Source organism: Ambystoma mexicanum, chromosome 3q (assembly GCF_040938575.1).
Source record: "Ambystoma mexicanum isolate Mex_15411 chromosome 3q, UKY_AmexF1_1, whole genome shotgun sequence".
In the NCBI taxonomy this organism is placed as follows: domain Eukaryota; kingdom Metazoa; phylum Chordata; class Amphibia; order Caudata; family Ambystomatidae; genus Ambystoma; species Ambystoma mexicanum.
In genome coordinates, this window is record NC_090926.1 from 854109875 (window position 1) to 854122239 (window position 12365).

Below are 12365 nucleotides of genomic sequence, written 5' to 3' on the forward strand. Positions count from 1 at the left end.
TTTGTCTAATATATCTGTTAGGTCATCCTGTTGAAAAACAGGTGAAGGTGCAGGCCAACCCATAAATTCAATAATTCTTGCCATCAGGGTTCTATAGGGTGTTTCGGCATGTTCCCCTGGGTCTGGTTTAACAAATTCCACTTCTGGGGAAGTGTCCAGCCCACTTGCCTCATGTAGTGACTCCTGTAGGTCCTTCAGCCTTCTTTCTTCAGAGGTGAAATCCTCTGAAATAGGCAGTGTGGTCCTCTGTAACCCGAATGTTTCCTGGTCAGAATCTTCCCCCTCTTCATAAATTGAAGATAGTCCAGGGTACTCTGCCCTCTGAAATGGTGTAAAACCCATCTCTAAGGCAGAAGGAGCCAAACTCGTCGTTATTGGGCGAGAAAACGTCGATGTCGTCGACGCCAATGTAACAGGCTTCGAAGGCGCTGAGAACGGCGTCGAAAAAATTGGAAGGGGTCTCGAAGAACTCGAGAGGATCGGGATCCTACTCGAGGGCATCGACAACGGTCTCGGCGTCATGCCGGAGGTCCCTGGAATCACCGTTGGCTGTGGAGTGGCATTGGTCCTCTCTTTCATCGGCGTCGACGTCGACGATGGCGGCGAGTCGATCGACCGATGCGTCGAGGAACCCTTCGACAACGGCATCGATGGTGCCGATCCGTGCGTTAAAGGAATCTTCGACGACGGCGCCGAAGATGGTGGCTTCTTACCCGATGGCTCATGGCGCTCTTGGGTGGAATGTTTCGCCGGGTGCTGCGACTCGCGGCGTTTTGTTTTTTTGGGTTTTTCTCCCGGGGTAGCACCCTCAGCTGTCTTGGAGGGGGACGAGGCCCCGTTCTCGAAGACGCTTAACATTTTCTTTCTGAATTCCTCCCACTCAGCTTGAGAACTGTGTTTAGTGGGACAGGAGACCCTTTCTGGGGACACAGAAGACGACGAAGAGGAGGACCTTCGATGTCTCTTTTTTGAGTGTCTTGATCTCGACGAATGGTGGGAGCTACTTCGAGATCTAGAATGGGAATGTTTTCGACGGCGAGGAGACAAATGCCTCGACTCAGCCGATGAAACTTTCGAGGAGGTTTTGACTGATTTACCTCTCTTGCGCTCCTTCAAGGCTTTCGCCGTCATGGACATGCAGTCCTCACACTCCGAACAATGGTGCTCGGATCCCAAGCACCACAAGCAGATCCTGTGTGGATACGTTATCGAAATTTTTTTACCGCAGTCTCGACGTTTCTTGAAGCCGGATCGCAGCGTCGTCGGTTCCGATGAAGAAGCCATCGAGAACGGTAAGGTATATTCAAGTAGCTATAGTTAGTTATCCTGACTGAACTGAGCAACGACGTTCCGAGGCCCCACGAAGCGCGGAAAAACGGAACTGAGCAACGGACGCAGAGCCTGGCTATTTATAGGCATGATGACGTTGGCGCTGATACGGTGGCCGTCGAGGGACATCGACTCGGCGGACGTTGACACGCAGCGCCCTCTACAGAAAAAAATTCCGAGGCCAGCAAGCTGGATACGTATTATCAAAGATAAGGAAGAAGTCGGAGAACACAATCCCTTCGAATACAGCTTACACATACTACTCTGGATATTGTTTTCATGTAACCCTGCTGCTTGTATACATCCATGTTGTTTGTGTTATAAAATTTAATAAACAGAGTTATTAAAAAAGAAATACTGCGGTGTACCATCGTGGGCGGAGCACTAGCAGGACGAATCCTAAATAGAGATGTGTCCCGTCATGGGCGGAGCACTTGCAGGTAGAATCATAAATACTGCTGTGTACCATCATGGGCATAGCACTTGCGGGAAGAATCATAAATACTGCTGTGTACCGTCATGGGTGGATCACTCGCAGGTAGAATCATAAATACTGCTGTGTACCATCATGGGCAGAACACTCGCAGGAAGAATCATAAATACTGATGTGTACCGTCATGGGTGGAGCACTCATAGGTAGGATCAGAAATACTGCTGTGTAAACAGGGAAGCAAAAATCCTGGCCCGAATCCTCACTAATAGATTGCTCGGGGTGATTGAATCTCTGGTCCCCCCAGACCAATGTGGATTTATGCAGGGCAGATCTACTCGAATGAAGAGGAAAAGAATATCACTGAATGGGGCTAATTTTCTAGGTTTCCGTGCTGGAAAGTAAGGCTTTGGAAAAATGAGGCCCTGGGTAATGTGGGCTGGGAAATCAGAGTGTAGGGTGTGCAGGCATGTTATCCTGGTAAAGTCCTGCCTTCCACCCAGCAGTGCATGCTCTGGCTTCACTTTGTCTGCTTCGCCCCTGGGACACTGGAAATCTTCACTGCTTCCTCCCACTTCCCTGCACATCTCCTTACCCTCTGAGCCTCATTGACGACACACACCACTGCAGACATATTTGTTTTCTTTTTGAAAGTTCGAATCTACAGGCTGCACGTTGGTTGGCCCTGCAGTGCTACCCACAATTATGACCCTCTTGGAATTACCGAGTGGTATGTCCCCTGGCCCTCATTGAAGGCCCTCGTGAACCAGGGTCAGCTGCTGATACCATCCACATATTTCCCTCGGAAAGCAGCTGAAGTGCTTTGCTCAAGTGAGGACCAGGAGAGAGGCTCAGATAAAAAAGTGGACCAGAGCTCATTTGTGCCAGACACAAACTGGTCCAGAGAGCAGGAGATTATGTTAAATAGAGACACAATAGGAACAATGGTGGCTCCATGGCAAGGAGGGTATGCATACCATGATTGTTAAGTTTCACGTTTTTATTTAATCACTTTGTGTCCATAAACCATTTGTGATTGTGTTCTGTCAACCAAAAAAATGGATGTCTTGCCAGAAAGTGTTAAGATAAGAGGACATTAGTAGTTTTGTCACAGGCCACTACAAAACACACTAAAGGCACTTTAAAGAACTCCAGCTCAGGTCCTCATATCAATACGATCTATGCAAGTGAATAACATGTGAAACCATCTTGTTCAAAAATTCAAAGCTTTATTGAAAACAAACATTTGCAGATTTACACAGAGACAAAGAAATTACACTTCCATTTTTCACCCTGGCTGAATAGACCACTTAAGAGAAAGTAAAAGCAAATTAGTATCCGCAGTGACGTTGGTTGTGTACAGCCCAATCAGTTATGTTGTCCAGAGTTGTAGGATCCTTTTATTCATACATTTAGATGTGGCTTTTGAAGTGTGTGCCCAAAACAGAGTCAATCAGCAATTTTAGCAAAGATCACCCAGTTTTCTCAACAGGAAGATTTAGCACCACGTTTTGCAACTGGGTTTAATTCAGCTAAATCCAATCCAACAAAGCTGCAGAAATTGAGCACAGCTAGCACTAAACAATGTTTTTTAACATCTTTTACCACGCAAAGCCCCTCATCGCCAAGTTTAAGAGGGCATATTTTATCACACACAGCGGAAGCCAAGCAAAAGAAACAATAAATATGGGGACCCTGAAGAAACAAAATACATTTGGTCGTAAAATGAGTTTGTTGTTGTAATAGCTTGACCTGACATCATCTCAAGCTTGCAATACACTTCTTTTTACCATAAGAGGACAAGGTCATGGGATAAATGCCAGCAATTAACAAACACCAAGGTAAATGAAATAGCATCCTTTGATGAAATGTTAACCTCGCTGTGGGCATTATGGCAAGAGAAGCCTTTGTGCTCCTAGTGCAAAATGTGGAGGGGTATATTGAGTTACAGAAAGTCTGTTTATCATGTAGACTGGACGGTGGCTCAGTGGACAAACTCATCTGCTACATGGATTTTTATTTGACCTCAAGGTCACAGTTTCTATGATCAGCAGATCTAGTCAGCCCTTCATACATCTAAGCTTCATAAAATGACTACCGCTAAGTTGGGTAACAATAAACGTTTGTTACTCGGTGCCAAGATGCTTAAGGGTGAGAGAAGAACAAGTTACTTCTTACCTTGTAACGTTCTTTCGACGGGATGTTCCTCCGACGTATTCCTCATCTTAGATATATCCTTCCAGCTCTGCTGGCCTCGGAAAATGTTTTCAGTAGAGGGCGCTGCGCGTCGACGTCCCTCGAGTCGATGTCCCTCGACAGCCGCCGTATCGACGCTCGACGTCATCCTGCCCATAAAGGCCGCGCGCAGCGTCCGTTGCTCAGTTCCGTTTTGAAGCCCACAGTATTACTGTTTGGACTTTTGACTAATCACCCTGAAGGAGCGTAAACTGCAACAACAAGGGAAGTAGAACTGCGGGGATGGATGGGAGGGTCGATGAGGAATACGTCGGAGGAACATCCCGTCGAAAGAACGTTACAAGGTAAGAAGTAACTTGTTCTTCGAAGGGATTGTGTCCTCCGACGTATTCCTCATCTTAGATAGGCTCCCATAGCAGTATTCTATATTCGGAGGAGGGAGTACTGACTTCACGCTGTCTTCTATTGATGAATAGAATGTAGTACAGCCCTTCCAAACCTAGTCTCTTGACTAGAGGAGGAATCCAGATTGTAAAAACGTGAAAAGGTATGGACAGACGACCATGTGGCGGCCGCACAGATGCCTTTAACCGGCACGCCTCTTTTGAGGGCCGATGAAGCTGCAATACCTCTGGTCGAATGAGCCCTAAGGTTTTGAGGGGGCTCTTTCCCTGCCAGTTTATAACATTCCAGAATGGCTAGAATGATCCATCTGGAAATGGTCTGTTTAGTTATAGGTAACCCCAGCTTGTGACCTGCGTAACCTACAAATAGCTGGTCTGCCTGTCTTATCCTGGTTAGTCTACTAATGTAAAAACTTAAAGCCCTCCTAGGGTCTAGTCTGTGTAACCTCTCTTCCTCTTTCCCCGGGTGAGGAGGAGGATAGAAAGATGGCAGGGTAATCTTCTGAGAGATATGGAACTCAGAAACTACCTTTGGGAGGAAATTAGGCTTCACTTGTAGGACAACCTTGTCTTTGTGAAAGATTGTATGAGGGGGTTTACAAGAAAGAGCTTGTAATTCGCTCACCCTTCTAGCAGATGTGAGTGCTGTTAATAAAACAGTCTTAAGGGTAAGGAATCTTAACGAACAAGAATGGAAAGGTTCGAAAGGTGTACCCATCAGGAAAGTTAGTACTAAGTTTAAATCCCATAGGGGAACTTGGAATGGTCTTGGGGGATAAACATTGGTTAACCCCTTTAGAAACTGTATTACCAAGGGTAATTTGAAATAGGATGGCTCCTCCGCAGTCCGCTTAAAGATAGATAGCGCTGCGAGATAGCCCTTAATGGTACCAACTTGAAGGCCTGAATTTGCCAAATATAGTAAGAAGGACAAAACCATTGGAGTACCACATGAAAATGGGTCGATATTCTGTTCTCTACACCAGCTGCAAAATCTGTTCCAACGGCAGCGGTATAAAGACTTAGTTGCTGGCCTCCTTGTCGAAAGCAACACCTCCATAACATCATCAGGGGGGTCCCAATCCTTGTACCTCAGCCGTTCAGAAGCCAAGTGTGTAGGTTGAGGGTTTTGATGTCCGGATGGAGAACCTGACCTCCCTTCTGAGAGAGAAGATTCTCTCTGAGCGGAAGTCGAATTGGAGGGCAGATGGACAAGTCTAGAAGGTCCGGGTACCACGTTCTCCTGGCCCAATCCGGGGCAATTAGGATCATGGTTCGCCGGAATCTTCTCAACCTCCTGATCATTTGAGGAATGACAGGGACCAGTGGGAACGCGTACAGAAGCGGAAACTCCCAGTCCACTATGAATGCGTCTCCCAGAGCTCCTCTCGGAGGAAATTCCCTTGAGCAGAACAGGTCGCATTTCCTGTTTAGGCTGGTGGCGAACAGGTCTACCTGAGGCGTTCCCCAAAGGGCGAAGATCTCTTGAAGGACTTCCTGAGCTAGTTCCCACTCGTGGGAGACTGTGTTCTGCCTGCTCAGAGCGTCCGCTGTCAAGTTCTTCTCTCCGGCTAGGTGAACTGCCGATAGAGAGATTCCTTCTTGGATTGCCCAAAACCAGAGCTGCATCGCCTCTCTGCACAGGGGTAGTGATCCTACGCCTCCTCTTTTGTTGAGGTAATGCATGGCCACCGTGTTGTCCGTCATTATCAGGACGTTCTTCCCTTGTACAACTGGCAGGAAAGCCTTCAACGCAAGTTTGATGGCTCTCAGCTCTAACAGGTTGATGTGTAGTCTGGACTCCGATGGAGACCAACGACCGCTGATGGTCAAGTCGTTGGCGTGGGCTCCCCACCCCGTGAGTGAGGCATCCGTGACTACTGTTATCTCCGGCCAGGGTTGCCAAAACTGTTCTCCTTTCAGAATGTTCTCCTGACAGGCCCACCACTGAAGGTCTCGAGCCACCCTGCCGGGAACCTGAAGAAGATCTGTCATTCTCCCTGAGAATTGTGACCACTGAGTCCTCAGTGCCCACTGGAGGGATCTCATTCTCAGGCGAGCCTCTGGCACAAGGAAAATGCAGGATGCCATGAGGCCCAGCAACCTCAAAAAGTCGAAGGCTGGGAGATGTTGGGCATGTTGGAACTTGGTAACCATCTGTAGAATATCTTGAGCCCTCACCTCTGGTGGCGAGGCTTTTCCCAGGGAAGTGTCCAGGATCGCTCCTATGAACTGGAGTCTCTGCGATGGTATCATTTGAGACTTCTTTAAATTGAGGGAGAAGCCCAGTTTGTGAAGGGAGTAGCACACGTGATTTAGCTGGATCTGAGCTTGCTCCGGAGAAACAGCCCTGATCAGCCAATCGTCCAGGTAGGGGTAGACGTGAATCCCTTCCCTCCTTAGACTTGCAGCCACTACCGACATTAACTTGGTGAAAACCCTCGGGCGGAGGTCAGCCCAAATGGCAGTACTCGAAATTGATAGTGAGAGTTGCCAATTGCGAACCTCAGGTATTTCCTGTGTTTGAGATGGATAGGCACATGGAAATAAGCGTCCTGAAGGTCCAGAGATACCAACCAGTCCTGGAACTGAAGGGCCTGGAGGATCTGAGAAAGAGTGACCATCTTGAATTTGTCTTTTCTGAGGAATTTGTTCAATTCTCGCAAGTCCAAGATGGGTCTCAGTCCTCCGTCTTTCTTCGGAATGAGAAAGTAAGGGGAATACCAGCCCTTGTTCCTCTCCGCTACAGGTACCGGTTCTATGGCACCTTTCTCTAGCAGGTCTGAAATTTCCTGCAAGAGGAGCGGATCTGGAACTTTCTGAGAGCTGATCCCCGGTGGATGACTCTGAGGTGTACGTAGGAAAGGCAGGCAGTAACCTTGGCCGACTGTTTCCAATGCCCAAGCATCTGACGTGATAGCCTGCCATACCGTCAGATGTTGAGTCAACCTGCCTCCTACAGGAGTCCTGTGAGGGGAGTCCTCAGAGTGGTTTTGGGGCGGCTGATGCAGATGCCGATGGTAAAGAGGCACCTGCTGTTGCTGCGGCTTTAGAGTATCTACCCCGTCCACCTCGGGTAGTTCTTCTTTGACCCCTTTGAGTCGGTCGTCCTCTACCTCTTCCGAAAGAGGAGTAGAAGCGAAAGGACTTGCCCCTCGCAGAGGTTCCCGTGGGACGAAAAGGAGTCTGACGGATTGCAGCTCCTAGGGATTTTGCTGCTGCCTTTGAAGTTTGCAGTTTCTCTAAACTGTCATCCGCCTTTTTCCCGAACAAAGAAGAGCCATCAAATGGCATGTTCAAGAGCCTGGCTTGCACATCTGGGGCAAAACCCGACTTTCTCAACCAAGCGAACCGCCTGGTTGATGTACTTGCCGCCATTGCTCTGCTGATACTGTCAGCCGAATCAATGCCCGTCTGGAGGGATTCGCACATAGCGTCTTTACCGTCCTGTATAATATTCAGGAACGCATCCCTTTCTTCTCCCTCCGGGATGCAGTCAGCCGCTGTAGAAGCACACTCCCAAAGTGTATGGCTGAACCTAGCAAGGGTGCAAGTCGCATTAACAGACTTTAACGCCATGCTACATGCTGAAAAGACTTTCTTTGCCATAGCATCATACTTTTTATCGTGCCTATCCTGTGGGACTGTAGGATAAGCCGTCTTGACATCGGTAGAGGATGCTGCTTGTACCACCAGACTTTCTGGGGATGGATGTTTAGACAAGACCTCTGGGTCTGTGGAAGATACCCTGTATTTTGCAGACAGTTTTTTATTTACTGCTGGTATTACATCTGGGGTTTCCCAGTTTGTCATGATCTTTCTCTGAAGAGCTTTATGAAAGGGCACCACTGGATCTTCTTGTGGGCCTTTATCAAGAATATCCGTGAGGTCATCTTGCTGAAAGGATTGTGAAGGTGTAGACCACCCCATGAACTCCGTAATCCTGGCCATTAAGGCTCTGTAGGGAGTTTCAGCATGCTCCCCCGGGTCTGGTTTAGCAAAATCCACCTCAGGGGAAGTGTCTAACCCACTTGCCTCATTTAAAGAATCATGAAGATCCTTTAATCTGCGCTCTTCAGAGGAAAATTCCTCTCTAACCGGGGTTACAGGTCCCTGTAACTCAAATGTGTCTTGTTCAGACAAATCACCCTCTTCTAAAATTGAGGATATAGTTCTCAATTGTTCTGAACTCATAAAGGGAGTAAATCCCATTTCCAAGGCAGAGGGTGCCGACGTTGTCATAATTGGCCTCGAGAGTGTCGATGTCGTCGACGCCGACGTCGAAGGCTTCGAGCGTGGCGTCGAGAACAGAGGTGGAGGCCTCGAGGACCTCGACAGAATTGGTATTCTACTCGACACTATCGACGCCATCGACGCCATCGACGCCATCGACGCCGAGGGTCTGGGGATCGTCACTGGATGTGTGGACATCGTGACTTTTCTCGGCGTCGACGCCGGTGTCGAGGCCGGCGTCGAGTCGACAGACCCGTGTGTCGAAGGTCTCCTCGACAACGGCGTCGAAGACATCGACGTCGACGGAACCGTCGTCGACGGCGTCGACGGAACCTTCGAGGAAGGTTTGGAGGTCATAGTCCTACTCGAGGGTTCGAGACGCACTCGAGAGGTTTCTTTCGCCGGGTACTGCGACTCGCGGCGTTTTTGACCTTCGGGTCTTTCGACCAGAGCATCGCTCTCGGCAGTCTTCGAGGGGGACAAGGCCGCGTTCTCGAAGACGCTCATCATATTTTTTCTGAATTCCTCCCATTCAGCCCGGGAACTATGTTTCGTGGGGCAAGGGATTCTTTTTGGCGAAACAGAGGAAGAGGAAGACGGAGAAGGAGATCTTCGACGTCTCCTCTTCGAGTGTTTCGATCTCGAGGAGTGAAGAGACCCACTCCGAGACCTGGAGCGTGAATGGTGACGAGGAGACGAATGTCTCGACTTCGTCGACGAAGAAGAAGCTTTAAAAGTCTTACCTTTCTCCAGCTTCCCCCTACGCTCCTTCAGGGCCTTAGCTGTCATGGACATACAGTCCTCGCACTCCGAACAATGGTGTTCGACTCCCAAGCACCACAGACAATTTCTGTGAGGATCGGTCAACGACATCTTTTTTCCACAATCTCGACATTTTTTGAAGCCGGATCGAGGAGTTGTCGGTTCCGACGAGGAAGCCATCGAGTACGGTATCGAATAACTCGAGGTAAATAGTATTTATTAAACTAATAACTGAGCAACGGTATTCCGAGGCACCGAGTAGCGCGGAAAAACGGAACTGAGCAACGGACGCTGCGCGCGGCCTTTATGGGCAGGATGACGTCGAGCGTCGATACGGCGGCTGTCGAGGGACATCGACTCGAGGGACGTCGACGCGCAGCGCCCTCTACTGAAAAAATTTTCCAAGGCCAGCAGAGCTGGAAGGATATATCTAAGATGAGGAATACGTCGGAGGACACAATCCCTTCGAATGTGCATTCTACAAATATGTGGTCACATGAACTGGTGTAAAATTTGGCAAAGTAATAAATGATACCGCTTGGGCAGGATCAGGACTTCTCCAAACCAGCATGGCCCAACCATACTACCGGGCAAGAAATGTGATTAAGCACCCTGGGGCACAGCACTGCAACAGACAGACTGGTCTTCAACACCCACTGCTAGATAAAGCTCCAAATCATTGCTGTGTAATTGCCTGAACATGTTCAGAACCATGCGTCATTAGAATTCTGCGAAACACTTCAGAGTACAGTTCAGCAATGGATGAAATCAATGCCAATGTCACTACCCCTGCTGAGGATTCCGACATGCAAACAGAATACTTTGAGTAGGCCTAGGCAACAATCTAGAAATTGGTGATGATTGTTTTCCCACTAACTTCACCTGTTGTCCTGTAATGAGCAAATTAAGCCATTAGCTGCCATCCGATAACATTTTGTAACTGGTAAGAAATGCTTTTCACAAGCCTAATGAGGCAACTTTAATGGGCAAATGATACTTTTTAATGCTCACAAGTTAAAGGCTGCATCGGGCTTACGTTTTCCTAATCATTGTGCCATGAAATAAATCGGGGTATATTTCTCCCTGTATAATCGTACAATGGGAAAAGAATATTTGTCACTGGTTGTTGGTACTTTGCTTCTATGTGCTATGAAGACCAGTAAGCACACTTACGTAGCATTCCCTGACACTAGGTAAACATCTTGTATGGGCAAATCATTCTTTGAATCACATTTAGGTAGAAGTCTACTATGGGAACATACGTTCTTCAGCCGCATTTTACTGAGCCAGGCACACCATTAACCATCTCTAGGCACAATGCTAACAAAAGGGTCACAGAACGATTTGCAACAGCCTTTGGCAGAGCTCTTTCTTGGGAAAAGGGCAATGTAACTCACCCAGAGGATGACATCCAGAAGGTTAACATATGCACCTCAACGCCCTCTTAAATATTCTTTAATGAGCAAAGAGTGCAATATTACCCACCGCCAGAGAGAATTCCGCAATAGGTTAGGGAAGGGTTCTCACCACCTTCATGTAGGATTCTCCACCAAGCAACTCTCTACTAGTCATATGCAATGAACATCTATGTCATTAGCAGCCTATGGTAGTATTTTCAGATACTACTAACCACATCCAGATAGGTCTACTGTACATAATGGTTTGCAGCAACCCGGTGTAGAATTCTTCAGTAGGCAGAGTAAAACCCGTACCCCCTGCATATAATGGGCAATCGTTTCGCTGATCACCAAAATATTGAATTCTGAGAATCCCACTTGGTCATAAATTCTCTGACTCATCCACAGGAATAATTCCACAATAGGCAAATAATGTGCTGAATCACCCTCCAGAATAATTCCAGAATGGTCACAATTTCTCCGCCTCATCCTCAGGATTAATTGTACAATCAGAAGTAAATGCCCAAAATTACTCTGAGGAATTATTCCACAGTGGAAAAAGAATGCTCTGAACCACCCCGAAACCGTTCCACAATGGGTAAAGAATACTCTAAATTACTCCTGTAATAATTTTAACATGGGTGAAGAAAGACCTGAAACAACCGCTGGAAAGAATGCTCTGAATCAACCTCACCCCAGGAATAATACCGAAATAGTCAAAGAATATTCTGAATTACCCCTGTCTGTATGAAAATCGGTGAAGAATGCCCTGAATAAACCGCTGGAATAATTCAACAATAAACAAAGAATATTTGCAATCACCCTCTATAATAATTCAGCAAATGGCAAACCATGCTTCAAATAATCCTCAGGAAGAATTGTGGCAAGGAATGCTCAGAATCACCCTAAGGGACAATTCTGCCAGTGGCATAGAATGCTCCGAATCCATCTCAGGAATTGTTCTGCAAATGCAAAAGAATGCTTTGAATCACCCTAAGGAACATTCTGCCATTTGCAAAGAATGCTGTGAATCATCTTCTGGAATAATTCTGCAAAAGTCAAAGAATGCTCTGAATCACTCTCAGGAACGGTTCTGCAAATGGCAAAGAAGGCTCCAAATCACCTTCAGGAATAATTCTGTAAAAGGCAAAAAACAAACCAAATCACGCATTGAACAATTTTGTCAATGGCAAAGAATGCTCTGAATTACCCTCAGTAACAATTCTGCATGTGGCAAAGAATTATCTGAATCATTGTCAAGAATAATTTTGAGAAAGACAAGCAGTGCTCCAAATCAGCCTCAGGAATACTTCTGCAAATGGCAAACAATGCTCTGAATGACTGAAAAAATAATTGTGGAAAGAATGCCCTGAATCAACCTTGGGAATAATTCTGCCATCTGCCAAGAATGCTCTGAATCACACTCTGCAATAATTCGGCGAATGTCAAAGAATGCTCTGAATCACTCTCAAGTATAATTAATGAACTGATTCACCTGCATGAACAATTAAACCAATGGCAAGCTATTCTCTGAATGACTCTCAGGAACAATTCTGCAAATGTCAGAAAATGCTTTGAATTACCCTGAGGTACACTTTTGCAGGAAACAATTCA

General features: G+C 47.1%; 1 protein-coding gene across 1 annotated transcript in view; it reads right to left on the reverse strand.

Annotated features, from left to right (window-relative positions):
• Positions 1-11696: 11696 nt before the first annotated feature.
• TRIM25 (tripartite motif containing 25) overlaps positions 11697-12365 on the reverse strand; it is an 828971-nt gene continuing 828302 nt past the window's right edge. Inside the window, exon 12 of the mRNA XM_069654946.1 lies at positions 11697-11888. Within this exon, the coding sequence (XP_069511047.1) occupies positions 11833-11888 (56 nt within the window). The 3' untranslated portion in view covers positions 11697-11832. The remainder of the gene's footprint in view (positions 11889-12365) is intronic.